At 41.2% G+C, this 17,486-nt stretch overlaps 1 protein-coding gene across 1 annotated transcript in view; it reads left to right on the forward strand.

Moving 5' to 3' along the window:
- PSMB2 (proteasome 20S subunit beta 2) overlaps positions 1-17,486 on the forward strand; it is a 33,101-nt gene that overhangs the window by 13,770 nt on the left and 1,845 nt on the right. Inside the window, exons 4-5 of the mRNA XM_037149616.2 lie at positions 15,413-15,575; positions 17,087-17,136. Of these exons, the coding sequence (XP_037005511.2) occupies positions 15,413-15,575; positions 17,087-17,136 (213 nt within the window). The remainder of the gene's footprint in view (positions 1-15,412; positions 15,576-17,086; positions 17,137-17,486) is intronic.

The following is a 17,486-nucleotide window of genomic DNA, read 5'->3' on the forward strand; positions in this document are numbered from 1 at the left end:
TAATTTTGGCTGTAAAAACAAAGAAAATCTTACCTTTTGTGACAGCGTGAATGGACCTAGAAATTATTTTGCTAAGTGAAATAAGCCAGAGAAAGACAAATGCCATATGATTTCACTTATACGTGGGATCTAATCAACAGAATCATTTACAGTAACCAGCAGAGTAGAAACAGAGCACGTGCACGGAGACGGGACTGACGGCTGTCAGAGGGGAGGGCTGGGGAGGCTGGTGAAAGAAGGTGAAGGGATTAAGCAACAAATATACGTGTGTGACACATAAGACATGGACAGCATGATGGCCGGAGGGGAAAGGGGTCGGGTGGAGGTGGATGTGGGGGAAAAGGGGGATACATGGGGACGGAAGGAGACTTGACTTGGGGTGGTGAGTACACGATGCAGTGTGCAGATGATGTTTTGTTGAGTTGTACACTTGACACCAGTATGGTTTTATTAACCAATGTCACCCCCATATATTCAATAAAATAAAAATTTTTATCAAACCAAAAGGTTGTGGGAATCAAACCCACAACCTTTTGGTGTACAGGATGATGTTTCAACCAACTGGGCCACCTGGCCAGGGCAAGTACATCTTTTATGTACTTCTCCCTGGGATTAAAATAGACCTCCCACGTACCTCTAAGTTCTGTAGAACTGATCGATTCCCTTGTACATTCAGGAGTGGAAGGTGTACATGAAACAAACATGCAAACTTTCCTTAAGTTAGGTGGACCGTTTCCCTGCCTCCATCTCTTGTGTGTACAACTCCTTGTATATTTCCTCTCTCATGAAAAGGAAACACGGTAGTAATTAAGAGTGTGAAATTCCATAAATTTTACAGCTAAAGAAAACAGTTGTGATAAATACACTGAAACAACAAAATCAGTGATGAGAGTCTGGGCGGTGACAAGCAGCAGTGTGACATCTGGCGGAAGCCAAAGTCACGGCAAGGGGGAGAGAGGTGGGCGTGAGGAAGCATCCTGCCGAGCGTGGACACAGAAAAAGAGAGGAATTGACAGTCTTCCTTTGGAGCCTGGCCAGCCTTTGCCACCTCTAATTGAATAGGAAGACATGGCTATGCTAGGTGCCTTGGAGAATGGTGCAGTCTTTTGCAATGTGCTGCACCTTGGAATGTTAGGCAGTGTGTGAAGCATACTTCCATTCCTGGAGGGCCAGTAATTTGGAAGGTGATGCAGACCATCAATAGGACAGAGAGGTTTGTCTAGTGATGAGGATGTTTTAATACAGACTTCTAAATACCGTAAACAAAAACCGAGAAGTGTCTGCTATTTCTTTTAGTGCAGCCAATAGTTAAAGCTGCCAAAATAAAATTCTGCCTTTGCCACTGAGTATTTCACAAAAATGCAGTTATAGAGTTAGAAGGGATCTAAAAGCTCAACTAGTTTATCCAACATCTCTTTCAAATGTGGGGGCTCAGCTCAAAGAGGAGACAGTGACTTGCCCTCAAGGACACAGCTAATTAGTGTTAGAGTTGGGACCAGAATTCAGGCTTCTTGAGTCCAAGTCGTGTGTGCTTTTCTACGAAATCATGCTGCCTCCACAAAATGGAAATTAGTGTGGAAATATGATTCAATACGTAAATGTCAGTTTCACACTCAAATAATTCAAAAGGAACTATTCTGCATACCAGCATCTATTGTTTTCTCATTCATGTATACCTCATGTGACCAATAATGTTTTAAAAGAGCAGGTTCAACACCAGACCATTATGACTCCTCCAAAGGGTCTGAAACTATGTAAGGCATACAGTAGGTACTCAATAAATACATATGACAATTAGATACCAGCACCTTCACTGCTTTGCCAATACCCAAATTTTCAATTGACTTCATTAACAAATGAAATTATTCTTCTCTTACACTGGTGCTCAGAACTCTGAATCAAGAGGTTGTTTCCAATAACCAACAGAATTTACCAGCTATTTGCTTTAGGTGGGTTCGGTGGTATAATTTGCAATGTTCACTTTTACCAAAAAAAAATTGCAAAAATTTCAGCAGCTTCCAGCTGTCCTCATGATCTAGTAAGTACCTTTTCCAGCTGAAAAAGATTACAGTTCTATGGATGCAGATGGGGTTGGGAAGACCTACCTATCTCTAATGCTAAGCAATGTAGAATTATTTGTATCTTGACTTTGATCCTCTTTGAGAGGATCAAAGATGATCAAAAGACTGATCCCACAGTCTTTTTAAAGGAAATCCATCAATCTTTTTCTAATATCAATGATGACTATGCCGTAACTATAAATGTACACTTGAACCATGTCCTGTGAGAGTTCCCTGAGACAACACAGGATAATTATGAAATGGATAGATGCACTAGTCAAGTTCATTTTGCATTTGGAATGTGATTATATTACAGATTCAGTAAATGTTATTTGGCATTTACTCTGTAAGGAGCATCATGCCAGGTGATAAAGATGGAAGCCTGAATCTGGAAGGAGCTCCCAAGGCAGACAGGGGTACAAAGATTTCCAGATGGAGGAAAGAGCATATATGAAAGCAGATAAACAGTGGAACATGGAGAGTTTGGGTAATGGTGAATATGGGACAGGTATATACCTAGTGAATTAAGTGATTTCAGCAGAGAGGAAGTGGGATGACAAGAACTGGGACAAATACTGTCATTAGCTTCCTAAAGAATAAGCACTTCAGCCCTGACCAGGGTGGCTCAATTGGTTGGAGCATCGGCCTGTAAACTGAAAGATCATGGGTTTGATTCCTGGTCAGGCACATGCCTGGGTTGCAGGTTCAGTCGTTGTCAGGGTGTGTGTGAGAGGCAGCAGATCAGTGTTTCTCTCCTTCTCCCTTCCTTTCCCTCTCTAAAATCAATAAACATATCCTAAGTTGGGGAATAGAATAGAATAGAATAGAATAGAATAGAATAGAATAGAATAGGATAGAATAGACTTCAGTATGTAATCTGTGGAGGAGCCAGTGAAAACTAACCCCACTCTCTTGCCAGTACAAGGTTTTTCATGTCTTAGAGTACTGCAGAAGCAGTAGAGATAGAGCGGAAGATATGGAATATCAAATGTATTTGGGAGGCAGAACTGACAGGAATTAATTAATTAAAGCTAGAGGATGAGAGAGAAAGCATTGTTAGAAGGAATCCCAGTCAGGGGAAAGGTGGTAGAGCAAATGAAAAAACTCAATTTGGACCTAATGAGCTTAAGCTGAGCTGTCCAGAGGCAGCTGGAAAAAGAAAAGAGTGTACAGCCAAAATCCTGAGAATGAATGAAGAGCCAGCTAATTAGAAGGCTTTATTTACACAAACACACTCCTATGTCTACACGTGGCAGGCGGTGAAGAAAACTGCAACAGCACACTATGGCAGAGGTATTCCCAGCTTGCCCAGAGAGCACAAAGAAATCGAGGTGATGTGTGTGTGTGGGAAAGCACAAAGAAAGTTTCCGTGAAGAATGCTGGACTGACTCGTAATTGTCAGTTAAGAGTTGGCCACGTGGAGATGTGGAAGGACACTCAAAGGAGAATGAGCAGCACAGCGGTTGAATGGGCATGGGCAGAAGTACAGGAGACCCACAGCAGGTGATGGGAAGTGCGGGCGGTTCCTTCCAAAGGGGCGAATGTGAGGGGAAAAGCGGTGAGAGGCAGGGCCGGAGAGAGAGCAGGTGAGCAAGTGGAAGAAGACAGAGGAACCAGGAGGCTAATCTCCAAGACTGTGAACTTGGAAGTTTTAGAGAGCAGTTGTGGGGAGCTGAGGAGAAACTGGACTCTTTCTCCTCCGTGATCACAACCTGGGACCAGTCCTGTCACTTACCACTGCCACTCAGAGGGGCAAAAAAGGAGCTACGGATTTGGGAGGTGAAAACAGTGTCCTGTTAATCCCGTGACTGAAAAAAGTATGAGTTTAAACTGATCAAAATCATGTGCCTCAAATGAGGCAAATCTGTTAATTCTCAGAAGCCCAAGACAAAATAAAAGGAACACAACTCTGAAAGTGAGACTGACTCACCAAGGTTTCCCTTTCTCTGCAGGTGTATTTGGTGCACCCATCTGATGCTGGTGCACGTAGAAATCATAATGTAAAAATTTGCCTTTCACAAAGATTAACTTATGTTCAAATATCTTTGTTTAACACACTGGTGAAAATTCTTATAATGGTTGAGGTTTTTGAACTTAAGCTCAGGAATGTTTCTGTATTTACATCGAACATTTTTTAAAAATTAATTTTATTTAGTTATTTTTCAAGTACAGTTTTTTGTCTATTTTTCCCATCCCAGCCTCCCCCGCCCCTTGCTCCCCACCTCCCTCCCATTTCCACCCCCCTTAGTTCTCGTCCCTGTGTCCTTCCTATTTGTTCCTCCAGATCCCTCCCCCTTTTCACATCGAACATTTTAAACTTTAAAATTAAAACACCATGTAGATTCTTTTTTGAATAAATTATCATTTTAAATGCTGTTAAGTCCTAAGATAGGCATGTGTTTTTGTGAAAAAAAGTAATGAAGACCTGAGGTCAGATGTGCCTCAAACGCTTTATATTGTGTTACCTGAGGTATAGTCACTCGGCCTGGGAACCTCAAGTGCCCCATCCGAACAGAAGGGATGGTGCTGCATGCTTGAGAGCGGTGAGGGCGAAAAGCACTCACTGCGTTAAAGTTCCTGGAAGACAGCCTAGTGAGCAGTAGGTACCCAGTAACTATCACCTGAATCTGAATTTTAGGAGCAAAAAGAAATAAATAAGTAAATAAACAAATAATCATGTATATTTCAACTTTTAGTACACTAGATCTTAAAGTTCCCCTTCAGTAATTCCAAAGTATCTGTAAATTTTACTACTCTGAAGTCATGACTAACCCCAAGTTTGAACGGTTCTCCTATTGAAGTTGTAATCTTACAGTAATTAGAAGTTTAGAAATTTAATGAGTTGAAATGCAACATGGCACAGATGCCTTATTATACCAACTAGTTAACACAGTATTTGTTTTCTACATTAATTTTACTTGCTAATCAAAAATACTGCTTTCTTCAAATGACATCAAAATAAAATTGCTGATTGTGCAATGGTAAAACCAACAACACCATGTCTGCAACAAGGCTACTTGAAATCTTTTTTTAAATGAGCTGGCAGTTTCCAGGAAAAATGTAAGATTCCATATACCTTTCAGTCAGTTCTCAAAAATTCAAGAGCGGAAGCCATGCTTTGTACACAAGGCATATATTAACTTATACTTTCTAAACATGCTGTGAGTATCTATTAATGTTGACCATCAGAGTTGATGCATCTCCCTGAGTCTATAAATAAGTGTGCTGAGAAAAACTAACAGGACTATATATGACTGTATATATTTTGGATGTCCATAGCAACTACGTAGAGAGTACTAAGGAACTCCTGGGAAGTACACTGTTTAGGAGCCCATCTGTTGAGTGCTTCCCATCAGCAGTCTGGGTTCAACACAAGTCACTCCTGCCTGTTCAACAGACACAGAAGTTCATTAGTCTCCCTGCTTCTTTCTTCAAACGCTCTACCAAAGAGCAGCCAATGGTCTGACCGAATTCCACCTGATCATGTTAACCCCTCATAGCCAGCAAGCTTCCAGAGAGTCAGTCCCATTGCTATTAGCATGAAGCTTTTTCCTTCAAGTTTTCATAAAGTGGACTGCCTCTCTAGTTTCTGTCTCTTACCATTCCCCTAAAAACCTCCACTGCAATTAAACTACTGTAGATTGTGGGTTTTAGATACGTAGTAAAAACTATATAAAAGTATTTATTTATATTTGTTGTTCAATCAGTAGAGACCTAATTTGTATCCAGCGCCCCACCAGTTAAAACAGATAAAAAATTAGGAGTAGGAGGCTCAGAGATCTACTTGTTCCTGCCCTGAACATCATTAGAAAACCAGTGTCTAATCTAACATGCCCTCTCCTTGGTCTGCACTTCCAGTTTTCCCTTTTGTTTCATCTTTGCCTTCATGACCACTGGTCCTTCAAGGCTCAGGGTAGGCTCTGTTCACACAACTCCTTTCCCTGTGCATGGCTGCTGTAGCACGGATCACTTTGCTGTGCGCTCGACTGTTTTATTTCCCTGTTTTCCCATGCGAAGCCACACGCTGAGCTTCGCGCCTCTGCTTTCTCAGCCCTAAGGAAAATGCAGGCTGTAGATTTGCTGAATGAATGAATATCAGTGCCTGTGAAACTTCTGTTATTATAGGAAATGGCATATATTAGGAGGCATCAGAAAGGGAGATATGAAACTCCGGGGGGTTACTTCAGATTAAAAAGAATCAGAAATTATTATTTCCTTTCTCTTTCCTTTTTCTTTTCAGTCTAGTTAATTCTATTTGCTCTATTGTCTACACTCAGAAGTAATGGTACATCTGAACTTATTTTAAGTGTTAACTTTCTTTTCTTAAATTTAAGAAAATTTAAGATTCCTGGTAGGGACACATACCTAGCTTGCAGGTTCCATCCCTAGTCAGGGCGCATCCCAGGCTGCGTGGAGGGTGACCGATTGATGTTTCTTACATTGGTGTTCATTTCTCTCTCTCCCCCTCCCTCCCTCTCTCTCTAATCAATAAACATACCTTGGGTGAAGATTTAAAAAAAAAAGATGTGCTTATTGGGTAATTTTCTCAGCTTAAATCATATCCCTTTTAGCAATAAAAAAAGGTGGATAATTTTATTGGCTACCTGTGGAACATCTTCATAATATGTTTATTGATTTGAGAGAGAGAAATATATCAGTGTGAGAGAGAAGCATTGATTCTGTATTATTAGTAGATATCAGGCATTACATCAGACACTTTACATTTATTTGTTTAAATCTTGCCACCACCCTATAATGATGTGCACTGTTTCATTTGTTTTTCACTGATCACTGAATCAATTTTATTAGCAATTATCTGTTCAAATTTTCTGTCTTCTTATGATTTAGTCTTGGAAAATTGTATGTTTCTAGGAATTTGGTTGTCCAAGTTGTTGGCATATAATTATTTTATTTTATTTTTCAATTTCAGTTAACATTGAATATTACAATATTTTGTATTAGTTTCAGGTGTACCATATAGTGGATAGACAATCCTATACTTAACAGAATGTTCCTCCTCACTCTCCGATATTTCTAGTACCCACCTGGCACCACACATAGTTATTACAATATTATTGACTATATTTCCTATGCTGTACTTTACACCCCATGACTGTTTTGTAACTACCAGTTTGTACTTCTTCACCCCTTCACCTTTTTCACGTGTCCTCCCCGCCTTTTATTCTGGCAACCATGTAATGGACCCTGTTTTTATCCTATTGTATAGGTGAGGAGATCTCAAAATGACCTAAAGCTTGCTTAAGGGAGGAAAAGGTACCATATTTGTCTAGGTTTTTTTTTATTTCCCACTTATAAAAAAGGCAAAATTTTGGTGGTGCCTTATTTTAGAAGCTAAAATTCATTTTAAATTCCCAGGATGGTTCATTTAAATTTTTTTCATGGTGTGTTAGCCACATCGAACTTCAGGCACATTGGTGTGTGCCCTGCAAACTGTTGCATTGGGCAGAGAGTGTCTCAGCTGAAGGTTTGGGTGCATTTACTGGTCATGTGGATGTTTAGGTTAGTTCACAATTTTGTATAATATTCAGCCCTGGCCTTTGATGTGGAAGATGCTTAAACATGTAAGATAGAGGTGCTCCCCGTGGGGACCTCCTAACTTTATCACCTGGATTTGCTATTTAAACAATTAGAATAGTGGAGACAGGCAAAGACTAAATTTTATCATCACAGTATAAGGATTACTTTGTAAAAGGGGATTCTGACAATTCATTCATGATTGATTAGTGTGCCCATTTCCTCTGAATCATTGGCCAATTCTCACATAATACTACTGATCATGGGGAAGAAGGAGTCTAGTGAAAAATTCGAAAGTGAGGCTTAGCACTCAGGATGGACATACCTGTAACGACAACCTGTAAGGACAGAAACAGCATGAAGGTACTTAGTAAGTGATAATTTACTCTCCAGTCTGGATGTAGGATTTTTTGGTTTTGCCTTTTCAGACTTCCAGAAAATCATGTTGTCTCTGTCTCCATGCCTGTGTCAGTCTCAAAATAGGTGAGAGTGGTTGACTAAAAAGCAGATATGCCCTAAGTGTTAATGCTTGTGAATATTTTTGACAATAAACACCTTAGGGCTGCTGAAAAAAATCTGCGAAGGAAAGAGGAGGAAACTGTTGTTTACTGCATTTTAGTATGTGTCAGGCAGTGTGCTAGGCACTTTTTAAAAAAATATATATTTTTTATTGATTATGCTGTTACAGTTGTTCCAATTTTTCCCCCTCTGCCCCCTTCTGCAGTTCCCCTTCCCCCACCCCTTATACTGTCCGTGGGTCCTGCATATAAATTCTTTGGCTATACATTTCTTATACTATTCTTAACCTCCCCCTGTCAGTTTTGTACCTACCAATTCATGCTTCTTAATCCCTGCACCTTTTCTCCCATTCGCCCTTTCCTCCCTCCCAACCAATAATGCTCCAAGTGCTCTCTGTACCTGTGATTCTTTTTCTGTTCTGGTGGTTTGCTACTTTTTTTTTAGATTCAGTTGTTGATAGTTGTGACTTTGTTGCCATTTTAATGTTCATAGTTTTGATTATCATCTTCTTTTTAAATATTTTACTTATTTTTAGAGAGAGGGGAAGGGAGGGAGAAAGAGAGGAAGAGAAACACAATTGGTTGCCTCTCACACACCCTCAGCTGGGGACCTGGCCTATAACCCAGGCATGTGCCCTGATTGGACATTGAACCAGTGACCCTGCAGTTTGCAAGCCAGCACTCGATCCACTGAGCCACACCAGCTAGGGCTCATCTTCTTTTTCTTAAATAAGTACCTTCAACATTTCATGTAATAAAGGCTAGGTGATGATGAACTCCTTCAGTTTTACTTTATCTGGGAAGCACTTCATCTGCCCTTCAATTCTAAATGATAGCTTTGCTGGATAGAGTAATCTAGGTTGTAGGTCCTTGCTTTTCATCGCTTTGAATATTTCTTGCCAGTCCCTTCTAGCCTGCAAAGTTTCTTTTGAGAAATCAGCTGAAAGTCTTATGGGAACTCCTTTGTAGGTAACTGTCTGCCTTTCTCTTGTTGCTTTTAAGCTTCTCTCTTTATCTTTAACTTTGGCGTTTTAATTATGATGTGTCTTGGTGTGGTCCTCTTTGAGTCCAACTTGTTTGGGACTCTCTGCTTCCTGGACTTGTATGTCTAGTTCCTTCACCAAATTAGGGAAGTTTTCTTTCATTACTTTTTCCAAATAAGTTTTCAATTTCTTGCTCTTCTTTCTCCTTCTGGCACCCCTATGGTTTGGATGTTGGTACATTTGGAGATGTCCAAGGGGCTTCCTATTCTATCCTCATTTTTTAGAATTCTTTTTTCTTCCTGCTGTTCTGATTGAATGCTTTTTTCTTCCTTATGTTGCACATCATTGATTTGATGCTCAGTTTCATCCCCTCCACTTTTGGTTCCCTGTAGATTTTTATTTCACTTTTTTTTATTACAGTGTTTATTTCTGCCTGGGTCTTTGTTTTGCTGTTGCTGTACTCAGTGAGTTCTTTGAGCATCCCGATCACCAGTGTTTTGAACTCTGCATCTGATAGGTTGGTTATCTCTGTTTCATTTAATTCTTTTTCTGGAGTTTTGTTCTGTTCTTTCAATTGGGCCATATTTCTTTGTCTCCTCAATTTGGCAGCCTCCCTGTGTTTGTTTCTGTGTATTAGGTAGAGCTGCTTTGCCTTCCTGTCTTAGTAGCATAGCCTGTGTAGAAGGGCGGACCTGTCTTGGGTGAATGTAACTTCTCTATATCCTTGGTTGTTGGACTTCTACACATCTCGATTTTCTGGCAGTTCTGGGTGATACTTGTTTTGTGGTCTAATTGTAATTTTCTCTGTAGCTCGGTGAGGAGGCAAAATGTCTTTACCTATGCCTCCATCTTCTCAATGGACATTTAGATTGCTTCTATTTTTTCATTATAAAAGTAGTGGCCTCAATGAATATTATTGTATTTATCTTTTGGGGCATATGTGTGAAGATTGAGGGTCACAGGTCTTCAGAGTGGAACACATATAATCCAGGAAGTATATCATTTTGGTCTGTTCCTTTTAAGCCTTGTTTGCCTGTCTTTACCCTCCTTCTACCATCAAGTCTGACTCTCTGGTGTCTCCTCCAGGTAGGTTACTGTTCCTATCTCAGGAGAGATTTCTGTCCAGTATAAGAGAGATGAAGGATAGAATGACTACGACAGGGTCTAGGCAAGTTTTGTAAACATCTCTCTACGTCCCTTTATGAAGACATATGAGGGATTTACCTCGTATTTCAGTGCCAGGGGTAGATGGGCTTCTCCTGAGTATGTGGACACTGTGAACTTCATAGATGAGTGTGTTTCTCTAGTAGTAATTTTAGCATTTGTTGAGCCTTTACTCTTTTAGGCATTGTTCTTATCATTTATAAGCATTATCTCTTTGAATCTTCACTGCAGCCCTTTTGTAATAGATAGTTTTCCATGAAAACACTGGAAATGAGAGAGGTTAAGAGACTAACTTTTCTAAAGCCACACATCTGGCAACAGAATCAAATTTCAAATTCAGGTCTAACTCTGCAGTGTAGCCCAGCTGTGTCTTCTGAGATACTTACTTATGCTCTTGTTTAATTCTAAATGCCTGACCTGTAGCTGAATTTTTCTTTACTTAGCAGCCCGTGTCTAAGGGGAGGAGGTAGAAAGAGAAGGACCCAGGAGTCTAGCATAAAGCAACAACATACGTGCATTCACAGAGGGGCTGGCAGTTGACTTAAACTTGAACCAGTTCTCAGAAGTAAAACCTGTCACTTTCTGACATTTGTTTAATGGATTTCTTAATCTTTCCTCTTGTGATATTAGGCATTAGCCACATATCTACATGAAAACATATGTAATGCATTCTGGTATGATTATTATTCGTTCAGCAAATATTTATTGAGCATATACATCATTGAGCAAGCCAGATACTATCTCGACTTCATGGAGCTTACGATTGGTATGAGTATTTGAATAGGTTGGTTGGATCTTGCACATTCTAAGAATTTCCCTAAACATACCACAAGCAGTTACGCGTGTGTAGCACAAAATTGAATGGCTTGGAATTTGTCTCATTCCAAGAAAACAGTAATGAATCATGAACGTGAAGGGATGTCACAGTCAAGAACCCCACAACTATGGTTTAGTCACTTTCAATGCCATGATTCCTAGAGGAGTGACAATACACAACAGTGCACAAATTTCACTTGAAATTTTAAAAAACCAGTGTGAAGCAGAGAGCTCTGATGGAGCATTGTCAGAAGAATTTCAGAAACTGCAAGTTGTGACACAGATGTATTGATTTAATTAGTCTAGATAACACCATTTATTTATGCTTAAGCATCTCACACATGCAAAAGTTGGTAATTCAAAGTCACACAATCATTTGTGAGTTGTCTTGTATGCCGCGTGCTGTAGCTTCTGACTGCTGACTTTGACAAGTGTGTGTTATCAGATGCTTGAGCATAAATAAATGATATCATATAGAGCAATTAAGCAATACAGTTTGCTTTTGGAATTCTGTTGACATAGTGTCATGTACAGTCTTTTGGTGGTGATTGTTTCAAATACGGTTTAATCTTACAGTATGGGCAAGATCTTCATTGGAGACAGAACATATCTGGGTTTGCTGGTTAGGCCTCTTTGAACATCTGGGTGGATCCTTAATACAGCATTGCAACTTGATAACATTGTTTCAGTTACCCATATAGTGGGTGTTTTGGTCAATGAAGGAAGAAGAGTAGAGTTATTTTCTTAGAAAAAAGATGAATTATTTTGTGATAAGTAAGAGCCTGTAGTATTGAATCTTTTGGGAAGGAAAACTTGTTAGAATCCCCATTTCCCCCCCTTCTCTTACACCCCTTTTGTTATTATAATTTTAACTATAAGAACACCGAGGTATTTTATGTTTGCATCATTTTACAGTACTGTTTTCATACTTTAAAAAATGCTATCAAAAGAAGACTGGAGTATAGCTAATATACTAGGAATTTAGGTAGCGTCTTTTCTTCCAGAGTTCGGAATGCCTCACCTCTATTATTTTTTCTCACCACACTCCCTACAAGATAGAAAGGGGAAGGATTAATTAACCCAGTTTTACACATAAGGAAACAGAAGCTCATAGGGGTTAAGTGTCTTCCCTAAGGTCAGACATACTAAGAACATAGTCACAGAATGCAGCAGAGAGTTCCAGAGCCTGGCAGAATGTAGCACACTACCCACTGGGAAATGTGATAGGCAGGTAATTATTTTCTCAGAAGACTTGACTACTGCTGGTCAATTCCTATTCCTCGGAGACCATCAGCCATCTGATCCCCAAGGCAGAAACTTGCTTGCAGGTTAGATCTACTGTGTAATTGGGGGCAGATGTTACTTAGCACAGCTGGCTTTGAATTTCACATAAGTATATAATATATTTTCATGTCTTCTTCTAAGTTTCTTCAGGCTGCCAAGTGCCCATGTTAACCAGTGTTCAAAGAATGTAAGATGTCACTTTTATGACCATTAGCTGTTATTACCTTATGCTTTGTAACAGGGGGCGTAAAGGTATTTTGGGGATGAGCACAAAACCCTGGGCAAGGGCTGCTTACAACCAGCTCCCTGAGGCAAATGCAGTTTGCAGAGGAAAAGGAAGCCATATAAGATGGGAGTCTTGCTGCTGATTCCTGGGGACACAGACAGACTGAATTTAATGTGGAAAATGGTCCACCTGGTGTAGGAAAAAACTAATCCATTTGGACATGAAGAATAAGGTAGACTTAGTCAGGGTTCTCTGTAGGGACTTGCATTCTTAGACTTGCAGGTAAAACAAAGAAAGGACACCTATAAATCCAAGTTATAATTACTTTTTATTTGTCTTACTGGTAAAAATTACTTCTTGATTATCTTAGGGGAACTATGTTATATTAGAAAAACATTAGCATTTCACCTGAATCTACAGTTCTCCTATGTTTTTTCTTTTTAATGTTATGGACTTCCATTACTATTGTCTGCATTACAAGTTTAGTGATTTGACTTAAATATTTGAGAATTGTTTCTTTAATAATGAGAAATACAGCTAACCACCTAAGATTTTGGCTCAGGTGCTCAGCCTGCACCTGTTTATTTAGAATGATGTGGTTGGTGCCTCTGCTTTCTTTAGTCTGTGGCTTGACACTCAAAATCGTATTTGTTGATTTCAGCAATTAGAAGACAAGAACACCCATGGTTTGCCTTTAAAATGCTTTTGTAATAGGTTCTGGTCCATGGGCTTTAAGAAGAAAGCAGCTTTTTCATATACCTTAAAGTTCCTTAGGAGACTTCCGCCAAGATGGAGGCATAGATGGAAACACTTTGCTTCCTCGCACAACCAAATCTAAAAACAACAAAGTTTTAACAATAATAAACTCAACCAAACCACACAGAAAATTGAATACGGAGTCCGAAAGTAACGAACTGCTCAGCTAAACCGGTGAGAGGGGCGAAGCCAGCAGCGGAGCCGGTCGGGCAAAAAAGATCCCCCGACCTGGGAGGTGCACAGGCAGCAGAGGGCGCGGATCCCAGGTGCAGGCTAGCTACAGGCAGAAGCCTGGGAAGAGGCGCGGCTGGCTGTCTGCAGTTGGTTGCTCATTTGTACGCAGATAAACCAGTGAAGAGGCGAGCGTTGAGACAGATCGAGCAGGCCCCAGCAGCTGGTGCAGAGCGGTAGGCTCACACATTTGCGCTCAGATAAACAGGCGGGGGCGAGTGGTAAGGCGGACTGGGCCAGCGGTCCATTGCTCCCTCTCTGACCCCGCCCCCACATACAGCATCACAAACCAGCAACCTGGGTGGCCCCACCCTGGTGAACACCTAAGGCGCCTCTCCTCATACATAACAGGCCAGGACAGATCAAAACATGGCTCAAGAACAACTCAGAGCCCCAGAGCCAATAAATCTAAGCGATGAAGAAATAGCCAAACTTTCAGATGCACAGTTCAAAACACTGGTGATCAGGCTCCTCACAGAACTGGTTGACTACAGTCACAAATTAGAGGAACATATGAAGGCAAAACTAATTGAAATGAATGGAAATGTACAGGAAACCAATAGTAATGGAAAGGAAACTGGGATTCAAATCAAGGGAGCACACCAGAAGGAAGGAAAAAATGACCAAACAGAAAAATATGAAGAAACAAGAATTCAAAAAAATGAGGAGAGGCTTAGGAACCTTCAGGACATCTTTAAATGCTCCAACATCCAAATTATAGGAGTACCAGAAGGGGAAGATGAACAGTCATGAGTGGAAACCTTATTTGAACAAATAATAAAAGAGAACTTCCCCATTCTGGCAAAGGAACTAGGCTTCCAGGAAATCCAGGAAGCTCAGAGAGTCCCAAAGAAGTTGGACTCAAGAAGGAAGACACCAAGGAACATCATCATTACATTAGCCAAGATGAAAATGAAGGAGAGAATCCTAGAAGCAGCAAGAGATAAGGGGACACCTACAAAGGAGTTCCCATCAGACTGTCAGCTGATTTCTCAAAAGAAACCTTACAGGCAAGAAGGGGCTGAAAAGAAGTATTCCAAGTCATGAAAACCAAAGATAGAACCAAGATTGCTCTATCCAGCAAAGTTTTCACTTAGAATGGAAGGACAGATAAAGTGCTTCTCAGATAAGATCAAATTCAAGGAGTTCATCATCACCAAGCCCTTATTATGTATGAAATGTTAAAGGGGCTTATCTAAGAAAAAGAAGATAAAAAATATGAACAGTGTAAGGATAGCAAACTCACAGTTAATAAGAACCACACCTAAAACAAAAGCAAATTAAGAGGACAGCTAGGTCAGGAGTGAACCATAGAAATGAAGATCACATGGAGGGTTAGCAACAGGGGAGTGGGAGGAGGAGAAGGGGGAGAAGGTACAGAAAATAAGTAGCATAGATGGTAGGTAGAAAATAGATAGGGGGGAGGGTAAGAATAGTAGGGGAAATATAGAATCTAAAGAACTTGAGACACGTGTTCATAAACTAAAGGGGGGGAATGCTGGGGGAGGGGTGTCCATAGTGGAGGGAAACGGAGGGGGGGATATAGAACAAATGTAATGGCATAATCAATAAAATAAAAAAATATATTAAAAAACCGTAAAAACAAAAGTTCCTTAGAATGCTCCCAGTGTTCTTCTAGTCAAGGAAAGCAAGCCGACTTCCCTAAACTCTTACCATAATCTATGTCCTTTCAGTTTCTCTAAATTTTAACTTTCATGATGATTTACTTAGTTGCTGCTATTATTTTATTCACTGAGAGGTGGAGTGTTGCCATTTGCCATGGGAAGCGATGGTGGTGATGCTGTTGTGACAATCCCTTTGTGTGGCTTTCTGTTGCAGACCCCGTATCATGTCAACCTCCTCCTGGCTGGCTACGATGAGCATGAGGGGCCGGCGCTGTACTACATGGACTACCTGGCAGCCTTGGCCAAGGCCCCTTTCGCAGCCCATGGCTATGGTGCCTTCCTGACCCTCAGTATCCTGGACCGGTACTATAAACCAAGTAAGTTCCAGCAACCTAGGTAGGGAAAAGTAGCAGAGCTCTGTCCTCAGCTGCCTTCTGGTTTTGTGCACTACCCCTTGGAGTTGGATGGCCAGGGCTTGAACAGAGGAGGGGTCCTAAGAAGCACATTCAGGTACCCTGGAAGCTGCTTTCTCCTGTGGGTCAGTGGGGCTATTGAAAAGCTGATAAAAGTCCCTCTTTGACCAGACAAAATGAGATATTGCATGTGTCCCGAGCTGGGTTTTGATTTGTTTCAAAAGGGGGTTGGAATAGTGAATAAAACTAATTCTTTAGCTACGAAAGTTCTTTTTTTTTTTTCACTTATTTTGTCCTGCATAGATGCTTATTAGTATCAAAGCTGTAGAGAAAGAGCAGATAAACCAAGTGGTGTGTGCTTGTTTTGAGCATGTGAGGATGAACAGTCCCCAGCATGGCAACTGAGGATTTCTTTGCTTAAATGTCAGAGCTTTTGAAGGCCACTAGTCTGGGCCCTTCCCTTGGTTTTTATCACCTAATGGCCACCCCCTCCTGCAAGATAAAGCTGGCTCTCTATTTGTCAATAAACTGTCAGCTTGGCAAAGCCTTCGACACAAGGATGCTTTTGTGCTGAGTTCTATCTCCTGACCCTGATTCCAGCTTTGACATTAGCCACTATGCGCAGTAGGCACTTGGGGGTCTTAGCTTTAACAGGCTATAGATGCAGCACAGATAACCACCTCTCTCCTTACATTCTTTTATTCTCTGTCAGTATAGCAAAAATCTGGCTTATTAATTCCTTTTTTGGTGCTGCCCTCTCACTCACCCTCAGCCTTGCCAGAGCTCCAGGCCACATCCTGAAAAGAACTAGCCTGGCCTCCTAGTGGCTGTTTCTGGATTTGGCATCTGTCAGTAACACAGCTGATTTGCCCACCAAAATAACCACCAGCCACCCCGAAGCCTAGCTGTGTAATGTGTCATCCCAGTTGGACATGCCCATGGACAGTTCCTTTGGCTCCTCTTTTATGAGTCTCGGCCCCGTTCTATGAATTCTCTTTCCATTGTTGAACTGAGACCCAGCTGGGAAAGGGAGGCTGAAACTCTGGCCCTGTCTTCCCTTTCCCTGATTTGCAGCTGGCTAGGGCAGATGGAACTGGTTTAAGCCTTGGTCTAAAGGGGGGTTTGGGAGTAAGGTGGGGGGGTGGGCTATAAAAAAGAGGCAGGCCGCCGGACTTCTAGAGGCAGGCCCCGGCCATGGGAGGCAGAATTCCGTCATGCTTACCCTTCTCTGTAGCAAATCAATTTGCAATGGCTTGTGGCTGCCAGAGCACTGGGTCTGGGGCACCTTCAACTGCATATGGAAAAAGTTTGTTGCAAGCTAGAAGGCTAGGGGTTTTTTTGGGCGGGGGGGGGGGGAGGCCTTTTCCGTTTGTGTGACATGTTGACCTGGAGTTTGAAACTTAACCGAAAGTTGCGGTGGAGAGTTGGATTTAATGGCAGCCCCTTGAGCGCTTGGCCCCTGTGTTCTCTTCCAGCGATCTCACGGGAGATGGCCGTGGAGCTTCTCAAGAAGTGTCTGGAGGAGGTGAGTAGCTCCCTGGGGATTCCGAAAGGACTGAAAAGAATGTTTGTCTCTTTGCCAAATTGTTCTTGTTCCTCGGTTACATTTTTTTCTGGCCCTTGCCAGAAGGTACAATGAATACCCATTAGCTAGATGTGAAGTTGCTGCCAGAGGTAGTTTGGTGGGTAATAAGCTTAGTTTTTCCTCTTATGGGTCACCTCCTCATTGATGTCAGTTTTACAGTTAATTACTTTTCTTTTCGGTTCATCCAGACCAGTGGCTCTCAAATTTTAGCATGTATTAGAATCATCCGAGGAACCGGTTTTAAAAAATCAAACGGTTTTTGCCTTGGCTGCACCCCCTTCTGATCCACT

This window comes from Artibeus jamaicensis, unplaced genomic scaffold (genome assembly GCF_021234435.1).
Source record: "Artibeus jamaicensis isolate MK-2021 breed Jamaican fruit bat unplaced genomic scaffold, CSHL_Jam_final scaffold_847, whole genome shotgun sequence".
Taxonomy (NCBI): Eukaryota; Metazoa; Chordata; class Mammalia; order Chiroptera; family Phyllostomidae; genus Artibeus; species Artibeus jamaicensis.